General features: G+C 36.5%; 1 protein-coding gene across 6 annotated transcripts in view; it reads left to right on the forward strand.

Annotated features, from left to right (window-relative positions):
- The window catches only part of LOC150086640 (uncharacterized), a 292,377-nt gene that overhangs the window by 68,793 nt on the left and 200,923 nt on the right, over positions 1-22,661 (forward strand). For all 6 annotated transcript variants that reach the window (XM_090372657.1, XM_090372662.1, XM_090372661.1 and 3 more), the window contains one exon: positions 11,689-11,736. In XM_090372657.1, the coding sequence (XP_090228783.1) occupies positions 11,689-11,736 (48 nt within the window). The remainder of the gene's footprint in view (positions 1-11,688; positions 11,737-22,661) is intronic.

Below are 22,661 nucleotides of genomic sequence, written 5' to 3' on the forward strand. Positions count from 1 at the left end.
GCTAATATCTTTCCTAAATTGAGGTCTTTGCATTGTATATGAGTGTGGAGGTCTCATTTTAGAAAAGATATTGAGTTGCTTGAAAAGGTAAAAAGATTAGTTGTGGATGCAAAATGATATTTATACAGAAAGAGAAACTTAGCATGTAAACTGCCAAGTTTGGAAACTAGGCATCTGTGTGGGAATCTTACTGAGTTTTTAAGAATATAAAAGGGTGGAGATTAAACAATGCTGGAAGCATATTTTAATTTTTTTAGAATGGTGTAGACAAGGAGTCATAGATTCAAATTAAGGAAAGATAATTGTAGGCTGTATAATAAGAAAATTCACCATTAGTCAAAGAATAATAAACTACAGTCGAACTTGGTTATAACGAGCATGGAAATAACGAGATCACGACTGTAATGAGCAAAAAGCCATAATGATTTTAATTGGTGCATATTCCCATACCATTATAACGAGCATACTACATGGATATACCGTAAAATTTTTGGTAACTATGCAAACATTCTTAATTGCTTTGATAGTTGAAAAAACCCATTTTCTAGAATGACAAAAATGAAAATCGTGACTTAGCTTTTATGACCACCCACATCGGATTAGCGGCCGGTTTATGACCTTGTCTTTTCAGGTGGGTGCTACACAATAATGCATTGGTGTTCCGCTTGTCGCATTACCCTACTTACGATTATTTTGTATTTACTGAACCATAAATTTATTTCAGGACTTCTAAGAATTTTGGAAAAGGGACTTCTAAGAATTTTGGAAAAGGGACTTCTAAGAACTTTATATGCATTTCAGGACTTCTAAGAACATTTTATGCAGATCACTTTACTGTCATTTTAAAGTAAAATCAGTTAGAAACGAACCCTTCTGTCGGAAACATGTCTACTAACAAAAGAAAGTGTCTCTTGATTCGCAAAAAAGTCAAAATTATTTGCGGGTTTGAGAATGTGGTGCAAAAAATGCTAAAGTGTGTGAAAAGTTTTCTTTATTCTCTTCAACAGTATCAACATTGTGAAAGAATAAACATGTTTACATATCGGCACTGAAAAAGAACATAACCGGGGGGTGGGGGGGATTTAGAAAGTGTGTGGTTACAAATGTCGTGAAGCATTGCTTCAATGGTTCACTGCACAAAGAAGTGCTGGATTTTCAATAGACAGTCCGATCTTGAAGGCTCATGTGGAAAAATTTGTATTAATATGTAGGTATATACTAATATTATTTTTTTCTTTATAATATTTCTTTTGCTATTGAGAATTAAAAAAAAATAGGAGGTAGATTTAACTCATCGCTGATATAGTGAATAATGGTTATAATTAGGAAATTTTGTCAGTCCCTTGATGCTCATAATAAGAAAGTTTGACTGTATTAGAATAATTCATCACCTGGCCATTTAGAAGGCAGACAGCTTATGTAGACTTAGATGATTTAGGTAAATATATGGAAGAAATAGATAAAATACAAAAGTTGGGAGAAATTTTATCTCGTTTTCATTTTATTATTATTATTAATGTTTTTAATTTTTTATTTTACTTTGCTTTTTTTATTTTATTACAGTGGATGCTACAATGATTTTTATTTCTTGCATCATTCTGTCATTGTAATAGCAATGTGTAATCTGTAAATACGATTTTAGTTTCAGTTTTTTATCCAATGTAACTGTTAGTTGTTGCTATAGAGGACTCGATCCTAGGAAGTAATTGAAATGTCACTTGATTAAATTTGACATTTTTTATGCAGTGAAGTGTTGTTTCCATTACAATTTTAGAATAGGCCAAAGTTTTTCATTCCTGCTAGTTACACCCATGCTTTTCATTCAGTTTTACCATTCCAATTTTTTAAATATTCTGCATTAAAGGTGTTTTTTTTGTTTTTCCCATCAATTTCTATTTTTAACTGGTAGTTGCTTTTGAATGAGTACAATGAACAATTGTACAGAGAAATAGAGTGGGCTAGTAAATCGGAATGTCTTATAATGGGGGATTTTAACTTCCCAGATATTGACTGGAACTTGTGGGTTGGGCACTCACACACTAGTCAGACTTTTGTGGATTTATTGGATGATTGTTTTCTGCAGCAGCATGTTTGAGAGGCAACCAGAGAAAGTAATACTCTTGATCTGGTTATCAGCAGTAATCATTCATGTATTAGGAATTTGCAGATAAAAGAACCACTAGGTGGCAGTGATCACAGTGTACTGACGTGGGATTTACTTAAAGATTTAATTACCATCAGGGGTAAAGGAAAGGGTTTTTGCTTCCGTAAAGGCGAGTACAGTGTTCTCCGACAGTTTTTAAATTCTGTACAGTGGGATCAACTGATGTTACCAACAGTAAATTCTAAGTGGGAAGCATTCAAGGAATTAATCGTGGATGCTACTAAAAGTTTCATACCTATTAAGAAATATTGTTCAAGATTTAGGCCTAAATGGTTGTCAAATGAACTAATGAGACTTGTAACAGAGAAGAAAAATGCATGGGATGCATATAAATTATCAAGCGACTCAGAAGCCTATGGCAGATATAAGTTAATCTGTAATCAGGTCACAAAGGAGGTTTGGCAGGCGAAGGCAGATTACGAGAAATCCTTGGCAAAAGATGCTAAGAAAAACAGCAAGGATTTCTTTACTTATATAAACTCTAAAAGGAAGGGGATGAATCTGATTTGTCCACTTGACATTGATGGTTCGACTGTTGATGATCCTGCTCAGATAGCAAACAAACTGAATGAGTATTTTCCATCTATATTCACACGTGAGGAATTATTAAAGTTTGAAAATGGCAGAAGGTTATCAAATTGTAGCAGGATACTTAATGATTTTGTAATAACTGAGAGCAAAGTGGAAGAGAAACTGTTGAAGTGAAACGTAAGAAAAGCACCTGGGGTGGATGGGATCTATCCAGTTATATTAACGGAGGTGGCAAAGCAACTAAGCAAACCCTTAGCCATAATTACGAGAGCATCCTTGGACTCAGGGGAGGTTCCCACGGACTGGAGATGTGCAAATGTATCCCCAATTCACAAAGGGGGATCGAAGGGTGACACGAGTAATTACAGACCAGTTAGTTTAACTTCTGTTCCTGGTAAAATAATGGATTCGCTGGTTAAAGATGCATTGCAGGATCATCTAGACAAGACTGCAGCAATAATTCAGACACAGCATGGGTTTGTTAAGGGAAAGTCTTGTCTGACAAATTTGATAGGATATTATGATGTGGTTACAAAGGAACTGGATGCAAAAAATAATTTTGATATCATATATTTGGATTTCAGGAAAGCTTTTGACACTGTTGCGCATGGAAGACCATTGTACAAGTTGGAGCAGAATGGTATTAAGGGTAAGTTGCTACAATGGATAAAAGGATGGTTAAGTGCGAGAAGACAGAGGGTGGCAATCAATGGGTGCTGCTCTTCTTGGACTAATGTTATTAGTGGAGTCCCACAGGGTTCGGTGTTGGGTCCACTGTTTTGTATATTTATCAATAATATTGAAGAAGGTATATCAGGCTTAGTGTCGAAGTTTGCAGATGATACAAAGGTTGGCAGGGTTGTTAATAACAGTAATGGCAGTGTGCTACTGCAACAGGATCTAGATAATTTGGGCAGATGGGCTAAGAAGTGGCAACTGAAGTTTAACCTTGACAAATGCAAAGTACTGCATATGGGTAGAAGTAACTCCAGAGAAACGTACCAACTGTGTGGTGCTACACTTAAGGTGGTAGAAAATGAAAAAGACCTGGGAGTAATTGTGCAGGCAGATATGAAGTTTTCTGAGCAATGCAGACAGGCTGCCAGGGCAGGTCATGGGGTTTTGTCAATGATATATAGGAATTTTGCTAGCAGGGAAAAGGAGGTGATTATCCCTCTGTATAAGGCAATGGTCAGGCCAAGTCTTGAGTACTGCGTACAGGTCTGGAGGCCTCATTTTAGGAAGGATGTAGATTTACTTGAGCGTGTACAGAGAAGGGCAACAAGATTGGTGAGGGGAATGAAGGGATCCTCTTACCAAGAGAGGCTTAAGTTCTGCAAATTGCAGTGGCTGGAGAATAGGCACCTGCACGGTGATCTGATTGAGGTGTATAAGGCCTTGAATGGGTTCAGCACGCTGAATTTTGATGGGATCCTTCCACTTGTTCAGATTACGAACCTAAGGGGGCATAAATTCAAATTAAGAAAGGACAGATGTAGAATAGATGTGCGGAAATTTTCCTTTAGCCAGCGGGTGGTTAATTGGTGGAACAAACTTCCATCTGTCGTTGTGGAAGTTGATAGGTTGAATAAATTTAAGGAGGAACTGGACAGGCATTTGGAGGGAATGGTGTGATTTTTTTTTTTTTTTTTTTGGCTGATGCTGGATAAGCTCATTCATTTGCTTTCTTGCATCACATGCCACTACTACTACTAATCCACAGGAATATTTTTTAAAAAATTCTGTGACATCACTGCAGTGCGATTTTCGAAGTTTCATAAAATGCATAATTGTGCTTATGTAAAATTGTGTTTTTGTAGTTCATAATTGAAAAATTGCTATTTACTTTTTTTTTTTTTTTTTTTTTTTTTTATGAAAACCCCAAACACGAAAGGTATCAAAACCTATAGTACTTAGTACCGTGCATGGGTTGAAGGAGAAGTATAGGGGAGGGGGATGCCGGAAACTTTGCTCTAGAGACTAAACATGGGTTTTACCACTTCAAGCCTCCAATAAGCAAAGTGGTGGTATTTCACCGGTTGATGAAAGTCATCTACCACCTTCTTATAATGGAAGCTTAAAATTTAAACATTGTAAGCAAGTTGTGCATGCACAACATTGTTTACAAAGTTTACACATGCATGTATACACACTTCACATTGCAAATAAAAACTGATTAGTGTTTGTTGCAGTGATACATGTTTCAAGGCTAGAGAGGTACACAGGCTAACTTATGATAAAAATGATACATTGCTGCATAAAGTGAAAAACTTTATATTATTTTTGTTATATGAATTCTATTTTATTACACATGGTAACCCCCTCTGTGGCAACCCAAAGGTCGCAGGTTCGAATCCCGCCTCGGGCTTGGATCAGAGTAAAATGCAAAAACTTTGGGAGGTGCATTATGGCCACAGAAGCTGATGCACTAACAAAAAAAAAAAAAAAAAACCTCTCTGGAAGTCTATTTCATAGCACGTACCTTGGTAAAAATAATCCAAAATAAATGTGCCAACTAAAAAGGAGATATGAAAACCATTATTATAAAAAAATAAAAATAAGGAAAAATATTTATTACTGAAAAGAAAGTGCTACTAGAGGGAGTAATTGAACACAATGGCTAACTACAAATATAAACACCCAAAAACATGGGCAAACTTGCATAATTCATCCAAGAACCCCCTAGTTAGTGACCCCCCCTCCTTGAAGAGCCTGAAAAAACAAATTAACCTGCTGATTAAGCCTTTGATTTACTTGTCTCAATTCCTCAGCTTAACTCACATCTATAGCTATTCATGTTTCATTGACTAGTATATAACATCGCTTAGGGTATTCGGTTACTCTATCACAACTATGTCAACATTATTGAGAAATAATGAGAGAGAGAGAACTCTCTCTCCTCCCCATCTTTTTTATTATCTCTACAGTATATTATAATATACATAGTAAGATGTTACACCTGTGCAAGATTCATAATTAAAATCTTTACTGCAAAGTAGGAATCGTAATTATGAATATTGTATAGGCATAACATCTGAAATCTGACAGCCTGAGGACCTGGAGATTGCCAGGTTTTGGATAATAAATCTAACCAAATATGAAATGTCAAATTCAAGCAAGAATAAAGGGAAAATGTATTTGTAGTGCAGTTGTCTACTTTTTGATAATTTTTCTACATGATTAATTTATTTTTATTAACTACATTATTTTATTCTTTTATTGCTTAGGTTGATCAAAATTTGAAAACTTGAAAATTGCCACCATGAAGTTACTGAAGTGATCGCCTACAAAATTGGTCCACTAATATTCCATTAAAAACAATGAGGAGAAAAAATAAATAAAAAATGTATAGGGAAATTTTTAACTGGACAAATGATTTTTTATACTCTTTTTAGGAATAAAAGTAAAGGTATTTAGATCCCCTCCCCTTTACATGATTGACAAAAAAAAAAAAAAAAAAAAAAGAGAGAGGGGGAAGTCATGTCAGAGAAAAAAATACAGGATCTGGAGATGAAATTCTTTCAGCATATAATGCAGGTGTCAAGTATTTATCCAACAAACTTGAGATAGACAACAAGCCAGTATTCAGTTTTCTAAATCATACACTTAACCTGACTGATTGTGCTCTTGATTATCGGTTGAAAGTGGAAATCATGAGTGAAATTTTCCATAGCTGTGTTTGAATACTTTTGATACTATGCATGCATATACCCAATTTCCGTACTAAAATATTAAATGGCTATTCATTATGTAATTAGAAAGGAAAGAATAATGAATACAGAATATAGTGATAATAAACACCTGGGAAAAGCTTGCTGTGAGCTATCAAGCAAACTTTGTTCTGTACAATTTTTATTTCCATGCAATGCAACCAAAATGGTACTCTCCCTCACTTCAGAAAGCAGTAAAGATTTAACTGATATAAAGATTAACAAAAATTGGTATTAATAAATATTCATTTTAAAAGCAAATAAATGCACAGAATGACAACTCGAACTGTGTTGCTGATAGAATCACAGTTCAAAAATATGAACAAAAACAGTGCCATCACTTGTTAACAATGTAGCAAAGGCTGCCTTCTCTATCATCAACAATTCTTAACCTGGGCTGGATAGTAATATCACATCACCTGATAGGACCAGCAGGAAGATATTTAACCCTGTTAATTCACTGGTTGGGGATTAAATAGTTACTTTTTTTAGCTTTTTAAGGTGTCTTTAGCCTTGTATATGCTGCTTTTTTTTTTTTTATCTGTTTATATTGTTCACTTTGTATAAGCTGAGTCAGCCTGTGAAGCAATGTAATTTTTTATTACTCTATTGTATCTGGCCAAGTGTATTTTATTATATAGGGAAATAGTGCTTTTCATCGTAATCGCATCATTTCCACTGTCCAAAAGCTTCTCAAAGATCACCACTTGCCTGTGGGTATTCTCATGGAAAATAAGAGGAATTGCTGTAGTGTTTGGTGGCCATGAACTCGGCTAACTCTGGGGAATTTTCATGTAGTGTGAAAATTCCTTGGAGTCTAAATAGATGTCAGATGAACTAATTAGACTTGTGGCAGAGAAGAAAAATGCATGGGATACATAAATTAACAGGTGACACAAAAGCCTATGATAGATATAAGCTGGTCTGTAACCAAGTCACAAAGGAGATTAGGCAGGCAAAGGCAGATTATGAGAAATCTTTGGCAAAGGATGCAAAGAAAAACAGCAAAGAGTTCTTTACTTGTTTAATCTCTAGAAGAAAGGGGATGAATCAGATTGGTCCACTTGATATCGATGGTTCAACTGTTGATGATCCTGCTCAGGTAGCTAACAAAATAAATGAATATTTTGCATCGACATTCACACATGAGGAGTTAGCGAGGGGAATGCCAGAGGTGTATTCAACTCTGGCAGTAAACTAGAGAATCTTGTAATAACTGAGAGTAAAGTGGAGAAGAAATTTTTGAAGATAAATATAAGAAATGCACCTGGGGTGGATGGAATCTATCCAGTTATATTAAAGGAGGCAGCAAAGGAAGTAAGCAAACCTATAGCCATAATTATGAGAGCTTCCTTGGACTCAGGCGAGGTACCCATGGACTGGAGATGTGCAATGTGGCCCCAATACACAAAGGGGGATAAATGGGGGAGACAGGTAATTACAGACCTGTTAATTTAACTTCTGTTCCAGGGAAATTAATGGAGGCACTGGTTAAAGAAGCATTGCAGGATCATCTAGACAAGACTTCAGTTATAGCTTGGACACAGCATGGGTTTGTTAAGGGAAGTCTTGTCTGACCAATTTGATTGGATACTATGATATAGTCACAAAGGAACTGGATGCAAAGAATAATTTTGATATCATATATTTAGAAAGGCTTTTGATACTGCTGCACTAATTGGAGCAGTGTGACATTGGAGGCAGATTGCTGCTATGGATAAAGGGATGGTTGAGTGGGAGAAGACAGAGAATGGTAATCAATGCACACTGCTCTTCATGGACTAATGTTATTAGTGGATTCCCCCAGGGTTCAGTGTTGGGTCCATTGTTGTTTTCTGTATTCATTAATGATATTGATGGTGGACATTAGACCTGGTATATCAGGCTTAATGTCCAAGTTTACAGATGATACGAAGGTCAGCAGGGTTGTTAATGACACTAAGGACAGTACGCTGCTGCAACAGGATCTAGAAAAGTTGAGTAGATGGGCTGAGAGGTGGCAACTGAAGTTTAACATTGACAAATGTAAAGTACTGCATATGGGAAGCAGTAACCCCAGAGTAACTTATCAACTGTGTGGTACTACGCTGACAGATGTAGAGAGTGAAAAGGACCTGGGGGTAATTGTGCAGTCAGATATGAAGTTCTCTGAGCAGTGCAGACGGTCTGCAAGAGTAGCTCACGGTGTCTTGTCAATGATGTAAAGGAATTTTTCTAGCAGGGATAAGGTGGTGATTATCCCCTTGTATAATGCAAAGGTCAGGCCACACCTTGAGTACTGTATACAGGTCTGGAGGCCTCATTTTAAGAAGGATGTAGAGCTGTTGGAACGAGTACAGAAAAGGGTAACAAGATTAGAACAAAGGATTGTTCGATTAGTGTTCCATTACAAAGGAGGCTAGAGACTAGGCACCTGCGAGGTGATCTGATTGAGGTGTATAAAGCCTTGAATGGGTTGAGCATGCTCAGTGCTGATGGAATTCTTCCTCTTGTGCAGAATAATCGCCTGAGAGGGCAAAAATTCAAATTGAGGAAAGACAGTTGTAGGATAGATGTGTGGAAGTTTGCCTTTAGCCAGCAGGTGGTTGATTGTTGGAACAAACTTCCATCTGTCGTAGAATTGGATAGTTTAAAGAGATTCAAGGCAAAACTAAACATTTGGAGCGGGTGGATGAGTGAAATGAGAAGGGGGGGATTTGGCTGATGCTAATATAAGCTTGCTTTCTTGCATCATGTGCCCTTGCTAATGCTAATCTAGAGCCTGTCAGGCAACATGATATCAATTGTGTTACAAAAGGGGCAATGCTACTGCCAGGTTATAGACTAATGAGAGAGGAATAGAGAGAAATGTCATGAATATCACTTAGGTTGATAAATGATGAATTGATTGTAGCATAACTTTTCACCCTATGTTTGTTTACATAAAACGAAGATATGGCCATGTTTATATGCAAATGCAATTTTTCAATAAATAAATAAATGATAAATAAATAAATTAGGTAAATTGTCGACTTTGCTTCTGCTTAGTGACCAGCAGTGCTGTTTGTCAAGAATAAATGTATAGATATAAAGATGCTTCTAATGGAGTTATCAAAAGTGTTTAAGTTAATTTTAATTGTGTAACTTTAATATAATTGAATTTCGAAATGGAATTGAAATGATGCTAGTTTTACAAAAAAAAATCTTGAAAATGCACCTTTTTTTTTTTTAGTTTATTCTCATTTTTAAACAGCCAGATTTTTGATGTTCCACCTGTATTGTATTTTTGAAATATATTTGATACTGTTGATCTGGGTGGTGGAGGAGGCGGCTAGAGAATTGTTTTAAGCTTCTGAAAGTAGAGGTTTGAAAAATCAATCAGTATAATCAGTTAATTTACAGTAAACCCTCTATTTAACGGACTAATAGGGAGAAAAGGTGTCTGTTAATGCCGAAAGTCTGTTAAATCGAATGTAACCTGGGGAGGCATCTTTTATTGTTCTTAACGGAAAAAAAAAAAAAAAAAGCTTTAATACAATACTGTATATTTAATACAGTACTGTACAATATAAAATTATTAAATTATAATAAAGAATATGTAATATTCTGTTGTAAATATAAAACACTGCAATTTGGCCTTTATGGATATCAGAAACAGTTCATTTTTTATGCCGTAAATTCCACAAACACGTGCTACCGAAGACGCCTTGTTCTAATTTCTCAATTAGCTCTAATTTCTGTGCCACATTTAAGTTCACATGCTTTCTTTTAAATCCTCTATCACTTGATGCCATTTTAAATTGTAAGGATTGCAAAATTATTTAATAAATAAAGTCACAATTCAGAAATCACAGAAACACTCTGTATACAACCTGACCGCATGATAGCTTGAGGCAGAGTGAGACCGAAACAAAGCGAGTCGGTAGACCTGCAGTTTAGTGTCCCAAGTCACGTTCAGCTCGCAAGTCACCGCCTGCTCATATCTGTAATCTGGGAAAACAGCTATTTGAACACGTTTTCAGAAAGAATATTCAATTTCCTGATTTTGATTATAAAAATAAAAGTAATTATCAAAACAATAATGGAAATAGGTAATTATTATTAATTTTTAATTAATAATAATAACACTGAAGTTTTGTATAACCTAAAAAAAATAATATGGTCGAGATTAATATGTACATTACTGTATTATTATTCATCCGTCCGTTAAATCCGAAATCCGTTATATCGGGGTCTGTTAAATCGAGGGTTTACTGTATTTTATTTGTAGAGTACTAAATCAGGAACAATTAAACTTAGCACACTTGTTTTATGATACTAAATATGATATATATGAAACTAAAGCTGATGGGTTAGCATAGCAGGGCTTGATAAATATTTCACAATTTATTATAGTTTTAATGCATGTATCAGATATATTCCCTAGTTTTATATGGTTTTCTTCCTTCTTAGCAGATAAAAAATCTAAAAAGTGGCACATTTGAAATTATCTCATAAAAAAAAAAATGTTACCATTAATTGAAATTTGTCTTTTAATGTTAATACAGAATTTTACTGACGTGTAAGTTAGTGCAAGTGCATAATTTCTACACATAGCCAGCTACTAAGTAACTAGAAATTGCATCATTAAGTACATCTCATATTGTGAATACCTTCACAGTGAGTTACCATGATATTGCACTACTTTGAATAAATAACGCTTCACCAATGGAGAAGACTACTGTTATTTATTCTTGGCAGATACCACCATCCAGACGGCACCGTTTCAGAGCTTGTTGGCTCCTTATCGGTGGGTGGGCAGGTACCTTGGTGATGCAATGATGACAACCCAGTTGCGAAGTATAACTCCACAATATGATAAGATGCCTGGTGTGCAAGTAATTAAGATCATAGTGCACTTTGGGGCTATAAGCCTCAGGTTGCAAAATAGTTAACTGACATGGAAGTTAGTGCAAATGCATCATTTCTACAAGCAGTCAACTACTAAGTAACTAGAAATTGGCATCATTAAGAATAAATAACATTAGTCTTCTCCATTGGTGATGCATTGTTTATTTGAAGTAGTGCAATATAATGGTAACTCGTGAAAGGTATTCACAATATGAGATGTACTTAATGATGCCAATTCCTAGGTATTTAGTAGCTTTCTGCATATGGAAATGATGCACTTGCACTAACTTACACGTCAGTTAACTATTTCGCAACCTGAGGCTTATAGCCCCAAAGTGCTCTTTGATACAGAATTTTACTTGATTTTAATGTTCAACAAATATCAATTATTTTTTATTGTTTTGTGCTCAATAGGGTGATTCAGGAAGTAGAAATTCACCAGCAGTGGACTGGAGTATTAAGGTGAGTTTAGTTTTAAGCTTTATTGACTTTTCGTTTTATTAATGATTTGTGAAAAATATTCCTAGAAATATTTTAGCATTAGCATTATTAGAGGCATATGATGCAAGAAAGCAAGCTTATGCAGCATCACCAAAAAAAAAAAAAAACCACTTCCATTTCACCGCTCTGTTCATTCGAAATACCCGTCCAGCTGAGCCTTAAATTTATTTAGGCTATCAACTTCCACAAGGGATGGAAGTCTGTTCCACCAACCAACTACCCGCTGGCTAAAGGCAAATTTCCCACATCTATCCTACATCTGTCTTTCCTCAATTTGAATTTAGGTTCTCTCAGGTGATTATTCTGAGAAAGAGGAAGAATCCCATCAGCATTGAGCATGCTCAAACCATTCAAGGCTTTATACACCTCTATCAGATCACCTCGCCGGTGCCTAGTCTCCAGACACTGTAATTTGCAAAACTTAAGCCTTTCTTTGTAAGAGCAACCCTTTGTTCCATTCACTAATCTTGTTGCCCTTCTCTGTACTCGTTCCAGCAGCTCTACATCCTTCTTGAAATGAGGCCTCCAGACCTGTATACAGTGGGCACTTTACCCACCTGGGCTAGCCAGATGGGTAAAGTGCCTGCCTGGCAACCCAAAGGTCACGAGTTCGAATCCTGCCTCGGGCTTGGATCAGAGTAAAATGCAAAAACTTTGGGAGGTGCACTAATGATATTAAGAGTAGGAGACCGGCGGAATTACTTAACAAGTACAGGTCACTGTTGAAAAAAAGCCATGAATTAGGGTTGAATTTGAAAGTGTCTGCAATTCTGCCCAGACATGATAGGAGGGAGTATATGATGAGAGCCTTGTCGATCAATTCGGCCCTGGAAAGATTGTACAAGGCTCAAGGGGTAGAATTTTTTTCAGCCTGGTCTGTACTTGTTAACAGGAGAGACTGCTTCTACAGGGATGGGATACACTTAAATAGAAATGGTGCAAGAATATTTGCTGATGCTATCGAGGCAGTGTTAGGTGGGTCGGAAAACTGCTAGCTTGGGGGGATACAAGGACTAATAGATTAACAGTAGCCACTGGCAGAGATAAAAGTGATTCTTGCACTGCTTCTATTGGAATGAGCAGCAGCCTGGAAAACAAGATGCAGAATATTTCAGAGACTGCTGAGAATCATTGCGATACAAGTAAACACATGGGTTGTGTTAGGGTAGCTAAGAATAGGAACAGGTGCATATATACTTGCGTGTACACCAATGCTAGGAGTTTGGTAAATAAAATTGATGAATTTGAGATATTGCTCAAAACATCAACAGCAGATATTGTTGGGATATCAGAGACGTGGTGTCACACAGATATAAGGAATGCAGAACTGAAATTTTGGGGAGTACAGTGTGTACAGAAAGGATAGACAGGATAGGAAGGAGGAGGGGTTATGCTATTAGTTAAGAAACACATAAAATCCAAGGAAGTTAAGCCAATCGACATTGCTGGACAGTGCAGTGTCAAGTCAGTTTGGTGTGACATAAGATTGGGAGATCAAAATTGAGAGTAGGAGTGCGCTATAGGTCTAATGACTCTGATGAGTATAATAAGAAACTGTACAGGGAAATAAGAGTGGAACAGTAAATCAGAGAGTCTTATAATGGGGGATTTTAATTTCCCAGATATTGACTGGAATTTGTGGGTTGGTCACTCACACACTAGCAAGGCTTTTGTGGATTTATTGGATGATTTTTTTCTACATCGGCATGTTCGGGAGGCAACTAGAGGGAGTAATACTCTTGATCTGATTATCAGTAGTGATTCTTCATGCATTAAGAATCTGTAGATAAAGGAACCACTACGTGGTAGTGATCACAGTGTGCTGAAGTGGGATTTACTCAAAGAGATAACTACCATCAGGGGTAAAGGGAAGGGTTTTTGCTTTCGTAAAGGTGACTACGATGGTCTGAGACAGTATTTAAATTCTATACAGTGGGACCAACTGATGATGTTACCAACAGCAAATTCAAAATGGGAAGCATTCAAAGAATTTATCTTGGAAGCTATTAGGCTTTACATACCAACTAAGAAATATTGTTCAAGGTTTAGGCCTGAATGGATGTTAAATGAACTAATGGGACATATGGCAGAGAAGAAAAATGCATGGGATACATATAAATTAATGGGTGACATGGAAGTCTATGATAGATATAAGCTGGTCTGTAACCAAGTCACGAAGGAGATTAGGCATGCAAAGGCAGATTATGAGAAATCCTTGGCAAAGGATTTCTCATAATCTGCCTACAGGTTTGGTCTGGAGGTCTTTAGAAATCAATAGAAGGAAGACAGAAGAACGCTAGACAGTCAAAATAAGTGTTTCTAAGTAAGGAATAATTTAGTTTCATAAATTTTTTTAATGCAAATTTGACTTTCATAATTTGCATTATGAAATTAAAGAAATGCAAAGAATCAAAAAGAGGTGTAATTTATATACCCAGTAAAGAAAGCTTAATATATACCTCTTCCACTTGGTAATTAATTACCAACTGTTAGAAGTAAGAAGAATTAATTACAGACTGATAGGATATGATTTGTTGGAAGAATATTCTAAATATTTTTGTAATGTATAGACCGGCCCGACTAGCCAGGTGGGTAAAGTGCCTGCCTGGCAACCCAAAGGTTGCAGGCTTGGATCAGAGTAAAATGCAAAAACTTTGGGAGGTGCATTATGGCCACAGAAGCTGATGCACCAACAACTAACAAAAAAAAAAATAAAATAATAATAATAATAATATATAGAATATTTTAATATATTTGTTGAAGGAATATTTAGAAAATCCTTTTGCAAATAGAGATAGAATGAATTGAAACAATCCTTGATGGCCTTGATTTTAAATCAGAAGTAAACTTTGTTGTCAGCACATTAAAAAGGAATAAAGCTATTGCTGAAAATCAGATGTATGCAGTATATTTAAAGCTGCCAGGTGAAAAAAGTTTGTGTAATCTTGCAAAACCTATTTTGAAATTGGTATTGTATTAGAAGACTCACTTAAATTATATTAAAGGATTAATTATATTATATTATATATAAAAGTTATATTGAAGGAGGCAGCAAAGGAAGTAAGCAAACCCTTAGCCATAATTATGACAGCTTCCTTGGACTCAGGGGAGGTCCCCATGGACTGGAGGTGTGCAAATGTATCAACAATTCACAAAGGAGTTTCAAAAGGTGACACAAGTAACTACAGTAACTACCTGTTAGTTTAACTTGTGTTCCAGAGAAAATAATGGAATCACTGGTTAAAGAAGCATTGCAGGATCATCTAGACAGGACTGCAGGAATAGATAAGACACAGCATGGGTTTGTCAAAGGGAGGTCTTGTCTGACCAATTTGATTGGTTACTATGATGTGGTCACAAAGGAACTGAATGCCAAAAATAATTAATTTTGATATCATATACTTGGATTTCAGGAAAGCTTTTGATATTGTTGCACATGGAAGACTGCTGTACAAATTGGAGAGGTATGGCATCAAGGGTAAGCTGCTACAATGGATAAAGGGATGGTTGAGTGGGAGACAACAGAGAATGGTAATCAATGGACACTGCTCTTCGTAGACAAATGTTATTAGTGGAGTTTCCCAGGGTTCAGTGTTGGGCCCATTGTTGTTTTGTATATTTATCAATGATATTGATGAAGGTATATCGGGTTTAATGTCCAAGTTTGCAGATGACACAAAGGTGTCATCTGCAAACGACAGTAATGACAGTATGCTACTCCAACTGGATCTAGATAAGTTGGGAAAATGGGCTGAGAAGTGGCAATTGGAGTTTAACATTGACAAATGCAAAGTACTGCATGTGGGTAGCAATAACTGAAGAGAAACATACCAACTGGGTGGCACTACACTCAGGGAAGTGGAAAGAGAAAAAGACCTGGCGGTGATTGCGCAGCCAAATATGAAAGTTCGCTGAGCAGTGCAGATGGGCTACTAGGACAGGTCATGGAGTCTTGTCAATGATATATAGGAATTTTGCTAGCAGGGACAGGGAGGTGATAATCCCATTATGCAAGGCAGTGGTCAGGCCACACCTAGAGTACTCTGTACAGGTCTGGAGGCCTCATTTTAGGAAGGATGTAGAAAGAAGGGCAACAAGATTGGTGAGGGGGAACAAAGGGGTGCTCTTACCAAGAAAGGCTTAAGTTCTGCAAATTGCAGTTTGTTTGTTTGTTATTTGGTTTTTAGGAGCATTAGCAACTAAGGCCATATTGCTCCGGGATATGTGATGGTCATTCCCTGACCTTTCCGCATTCTCCGTATTTGGTGGTGACGGGCTCGAACCCCGGTCTAATCAAGAAGTGTGTGCTACGCACTGCTCCTCCTTCCCACCTGGCTATGGAGGTGCGCAAATTGCAGTGCCTGAGAGTAGGCACCTGTGAGGTGATCTGATTGAGGTATATAAGGCCTTGAATGGGTTGAGAAAGCTGAATGCTGATGAGATTCTTCATCTTGCTCAGACTAAGAACCTAAGGGGGCACAGTTTCAAATTGAGGAAAGATAGTTGTAGAATAGATGTGCAGAAATTTGCCTTTAGCCAGCGGGTAGTTGATTTGTGGAACAGGCTTCCATCTTTTGTTGTGGAAGCTAATGGACAGGCATTGGGAGGAATGAAACGGGAAGGTTTTTTTTTTTTTTTTTTTACTGATGCTGCATATGCTTGCTTTCTTGTGTCGTATGCCTCTACTAATGCTAAATACTTTCTTGCGACATAAAACCATGCTTGAGTTATTGTAAAATAACTTATAGACAATGCAACTAAAGTTTTTCTAAAAATAACATGCTATGTAGTTTATAGCAAATGGAATTTCAATAAGCTAAGAGAAATTTGGACTCAGGAAGGAAATTGAAATTAGAAAAGCAATATTTTGCATGACATTGCTAGCAGAAACAGCAATCTGGAATAATATGACATTTATATGTTTTCATTAATTATGAAATATATAAATATGAAATATTTATATATTTCATAATGCAATATAAATCAACCAGTATAAATCTGGTAATTATTATTTCATTGTCCATTCACATGTAATAACTCAAATCAAAGTGGATGGATTTTCATGAAATTTTATATTTGGGCAATTTAGAAACATGTGAAGTCATCCCAAATTTCATTGAAATTCAAGAAATTTGACAATTATTATTTCTTTGTCCATTCATTTGCATATAATTACTCGGCTCCCAGTGGATGGGTTTGTGAAATTTTATCTTTCACTCTTTTAGAACTGTCAAACTTTCCAAATTTCACTGAAATCTGAAAGTTTTTAAATTCTATACAGTGGGACCAACTGATGATGTTACCAACAGCAAATACTAAATGGTAAGCATTCAAAGAATTAATCTTGGAAGCTACTAGCCTTTCATACCAACTAAGAAATACTGTTCAGGGTTTAGGCCTAAACGGATACCAGATGAACTAATGAGACATGTGGCAGAAAAGAAAAATGCATGGGATACATATAAATTAACAGGTGGCACAGAAGCCTGTAGATATAAGCTGGTCTTTAATCAAGTCACAAAGGAGGTTAGGCAGGCAAAAGCAGATTACGAGAAATCTTTGGCAAAGGATGCAGAGAAAAACAGCAAAGAGTTCTTTACTTATGTAGACTCTAGATGGAAGGGGATGAATCAGATTGGTCCACTTGATATCGATGGTTCAAGTGTTGATGATCCTGCTTAGGTAGCTAGCAAACTAAATGAGTATTTTGCATCGACATTCACACTGGCAATAAACTCTGGCAGTAAGCTAAATAATCTTGTAATAACTGAGAGTAAAGTGGAGGAGTAAAGTAAAAGGAAGTAAGCAAACCCTTAGCCATAATTATGAGAGCTTCCCTGGATTCAGGAGAGGTACCCATGGACTGTAGATGTGCAAATGTGACACCAATCCACAAAGGAGGATCAAAGGGCAACACAAGTAATTACAGACCTGTTAGTTTAACTTCTGTTACTAGTAAAATAACGGAGTCACTGCTTAAAGATGAATTGCAGGATCATCTAGACAAGACTGCAGCAATAATTCAGACACAGCATAGATTTGTTAAGGGGAAGTCTTGTCTGACTAATTTGAATGGATACTATGATGTGGTCACAAAGGAACTGGATGCAAAGAATAATTTTGATATAATATACTTGGATCTTAGGAAAGCTTTTGATTTTGTTGCACATGGAAGACTGTTGCACAAATTGGAGCAGTGTAGCACTGGAAGCAAATTGCTGCTATGGATAAAGGGATGGTTGAGTGGGAGAAGACTGATAGTGGTAATCAATGGTCACTGCTTTTTATGGGCTAATGTTATTAGTGGAGTCCCCTAGGGTTCAATGTTAGGTCCATTGTTGTTTTCTGTATTTAGTAATGATAATGATGGTGGAATATCAGGCTTAATGTCTAAGTTTGCAGATGACATAATGGTTCGGAGGTATGTTAATGACTGTATGCTACTGCAACAGGATCTAGAAAAGTTGAGCAGATGGGCTGAGAGGTGGCAAATGAAGTTTAACATAGACAAATGTAAAGTATTGCATATGGGTAGCAGTATCCCCAGAATAACATATCAACTGTGTGGTACTACACTGAGGGTGGTAGAGAATGAAAAGGACATGGGGGATAATTGTGCAATCAGATATTAAGTTTTCTGAGCAGTGCAGACAGTAGGCAAGAGTAGCTCGTGGTGTCTTGTCACTGATATACAGGAATTTTACTAGCAAGGAAAAGGATGCGATTATCCCCTTGTATAAGGCAATGGTCAGGACCCATCTTGAGTACTGTATACAGGTCTGGAGGCCACATTTTAGGAAGGATGTAGAGTTGCTGGAATGAGTAAAGAGAAGGGCAACAAGATTAGCGAATCGAACAAAGGGTTTCTCTTATGAAGAAAGGCTTAAGTTTTTCAAATTACAGTTTCTGGAGACTAGTCACCTGCGAGGTGATCTGATTGAAGTGTATAAGGCCTTGAAGTGTATAAGGCCTTGGATCTGGAAAGGTTGAACAGATGGGCTGAGAGGTGGCAAATGAAGTTTAACATTGACAAATGTAAAGTACTACATATGGGAAACAGTAACCCCAGAGCAACGTATCAACTCTGCGGTACTACACTGACAGTGGTGGAGAATGAAAAGGACCTGGGGGTAATTGTGCAGGCAGATATGAAGTTCTCTGAGCAGTGCAGACGAGCTGCAAGAGTAGCTCATGGTGTGTTGTCAATGATATACAGGAATTTTTCTAGCAGGGATAAGGAGGTGATTATTTCCTTGTATAAGGCAATGGTTAGGCCACATCTTGAGTACTGTATACAGGTCTGGAGGCCTCATTTCAAGAAAGATGTAGAACTGCTGGAACGGGTACAGAGAAGGGCAACAAGATTAGTGAATGGAACAAAGGGTTGCTCTTACGAAGAAAGGCTTAAGTTTTGCAAATTGCAGAGTCTGGAGATTAGGCACCGGCGAGGTGATCTGATAGAGGTGTATAAGGCTTTGAATGGTTTGAGCATGCTCAATGCCAATGGGATTCTTCATCTTGCTCAGAATAATCACCTCAGAGGGCATAAATTCAAATTGAGGAAGGACGGATGTCGGATAGATGTGCGGAAAAATGCCTTTGGCCAGCGGGTGGTTGGTTGGTGGAACCGACTTCCATCACTTGTTGTAGAAGTTGATAGCCTAAACAAATTTAAAGCTCAACTGGACAGGTATTTGGAACGAACAGATGGGTGAAATGGGAGTGGGGGTTTTTTTTTTTTTTTTTTGGCTGATGCTGAATAAGCTTGCTTTCTTGCATCATATGCCTCTACTAATGCTAATGCTAATGCTAATGCTAAATGGTTTGGGTATGCTCAGTGCTGATGGGATACTTCCTCTTGCCTAGATTAGTCAACTGAGGGGAAATAAATTCAAACTGAATAAAGACAGTTGTAGAATAGATGTGCGGAAATTTGCCTTTAGTCAGAGGGTGGTTGATTGCTGGAACAAACTTCCATCTGTCGTAAAAGTTGACAGCTTAAATCAATTCAAGGCAGAACTAGACAAACATTTGGAGCAAATAGATGGGTGAAATGAGAAGGGGTTTTTTTGGCTCAGGCTGTATAAGCTAGGTTTCTTGAATCAGATGCCTCATATTATGTTTGTTGCTATGAGCCAGTAGAGGAACAAATGGACAAAGAAATAATTAATTCTTTGTCTATTTCAGTTTGTTTATAAAAGTCCGTGCTGTTGTTTTTTTTTTTTTTTTATAAATCATGAATTATTACTATTTGTTTATATATCTGAAATGTAGTACACAGCATACATTAACTCTTTTTTAAAGATAAATGTAAGGTTAATATACATAGTGAACCACTCTAGATGATTACAACACAATATTTACCTTGGGAAAACATTTTTTTCATATTATTTTCCTGAAATGTGCTGAGAACCAGGTCTGGATACTGGATCATAATTCTTAGCATTCTTAGGATAAGTATAAATATATTTTAAGGTTGTGTAGCAGAAATGACCCTAAGAAGTGTAGAGCCTTATGCAGGGTGGTTTTGTGGGACTTCCTAAAATATATCCTAGTATGGATATATTTTATTATTATTGAAAATACATGTGCAATTTGTGTCATAGTTTTCAAACAATGGGTATGACAAAGGGCTATTTTGAAAGAGAGTTACTGTTAAACACACATCGGTCTGTACTTAGTCATGGCTCTTGTCTTCATGCAGAAATGAGTATTTAGTTTATAACTGTAGGGTTCCTATTTATACTTAAAGCCTTATCTTTCTTGCTTTTCTCTCTGCAAATTCCTTTATTATTTTGTTAAATTCCAAGGTCTTTGCTACACCACATTGAATGATACATAGAACAAATAGATAAATTTGGTGCCTAAAGATATTTCCAAATGATCCATAAACTCAACACCAAATAAACCTGTAAAAAAACAGGCACTGGGCCGGAATGGGTTCAATTGGCTAAATCAGCCTAAGGCCAGTCCTTGTATAGAATGGGTTAATAGTCTGCTAAGCCCCTTCACAATAGCATCTTAGCTTCCATTGGCTTTTTTTAGCAGTTTGGGTTTTTTTTTTTTTTTTTTGTAGTGAAACTGTTTATCTGATCACCTGGCCAGGAGTCAACAACATGACTATTTAATCTGATAGGGATTGTTTGTACCACATTTTAACCTTTCATACAAACCTAATTTATTGTTAATTTTATCCCCTCATGCTGTAGTTTATTTTGTACCACATTTAAACCTTTCATATAAACCTAATTTATTGTTAGTTTTATCCCCTCAATTTATTCCAACAACATTGTCTTCTTTAATCTTATTCCAAAGTAAATACTGTGTAGAATGGATTGCAACATGAACGAAACTTGTTTTCAGGTTTAAAAAAAAAAAAAGAAAGTGTGGTGGGGGCGTAGCCATGCAGTGAAGTCTTAATATTTATCTTCTTCTTTTACATGACATTAAGCACACTGCTTGTTGGGTTCTATTCTTTAATTTTATTTGACCATTTTAATTTTTTTATTTTACATCTAATGGGTGGGTTTCTAGCCCTTCTCTTTGAAGGTGTCTCACCCCTATCCTTCAACCTGCCTTACTAGAGTGGCTCTACTAGAAGCCACCATAATAAGGTAGTTCATGAGGAGGACTTATTATTTGTCATCATCATCATGAACTTGGTCCGGCTTAGGTCTTTTAAGACCTGTTCCATTGTAGCTCTTGGAGGTGGTCTTGATCTCGCTATCATTGTCTTGGTCGACCAAAATCTCTCTTGCCTGTAGGTTTGTAGTTAAAGGCTAATTTTTGGATCTGGTCTGGGTTCATTCTTTCTATGTGGCTGATCCATTTTTATGATACTGTTTTATGTCATTTACTATGTTATCTACTTTTAATATCTCGTGGATATCTAAATTTATTTGGTGGTCTAGTCTTGTAAAGCCTAAATATGAAATTTAGGGTGGCTCACAAATCTTTTTAAAAGGTCCAAATATAAAAAATTTAATGAAAATTTATCCACTAGGAGCTGAGTTACTGCTTTACTGGGTGTGCTGTTTTAGATTCTACATGCTTCTTAACTAACAGCATAACTCCTCTTCCTACTCCTCTCCCCCCCCCACCCTTCTCTGTTCTTTTTGTACATATTGTACTCCCCATATTCAAATTCTGTGCTCCTTATGTCCAAGTGACACCATGTCTTCGATGTCTCTACAACATCTGTGTTTGACGATTTAACTAGTATTTCAAATTCCTCAAATTTGTTTACTATAATCCTAGCAACATGCACACCTAGTTTTTGCTTTAAGTATCCCTAACACAGCCTATGTATTTGCTTGTATCATGAAGTCCCCCAGCAGGCCTTAATCTCTGACACCTCACTTTTCATGATGTTGTATATCTCAATAGAAGTAGAACAGGAATCACTTTCACCTTTACCTGTAGTTGCTGTTATTTATCTGTTTGTCTATGTATCTCCCTCCAAATATAAAAAATGTCTTTTTAGGTGCCTTCACACACACACACACACACACACACACACACACACACACACACACACACACACACACACACACACACACACATGTATATATATATATATACACTACATGAAAAAGTAATTTTATTTTATTAAAAAGTAAATATGTTTTCTATTTTTCTATGAAAACCCCAAACACGAGAGGAATTAGAACTTATACTAACAGTTTTCCAACCCAATTAACACTACCTTTATAGCTGATGCTATCAGGTCAGTGTATCTATGTTTTTCGTAGTCCTTAAGTTAGCACCAAATCCTTAATTTATTAAGTAAAAGAAAGCTTTCAGAAATTATTATTTTTGCATTTTGAGAGATGACTGAGCTTAATTTAGTATTGGAGATTTACAAAAAAGGTATGGATGCAGTATAA

This window comes from Mastigoproctus giganteus, chromosome 4 (assembly GCF_048544385.1).
Source record: "Mastigoproctus giganteus isolate SK-2022 chromosome 4, ASM4854438v1, whole genome shotgun sequence".
NCBI classification, from domain to species: domain Eukaryota; kingdom Metazoa; phylum Arthropoda; class Arachnida; order Uropygi; family Thelyphonidae; genus Mastigoproctus; species Mastigoproctus giganteus.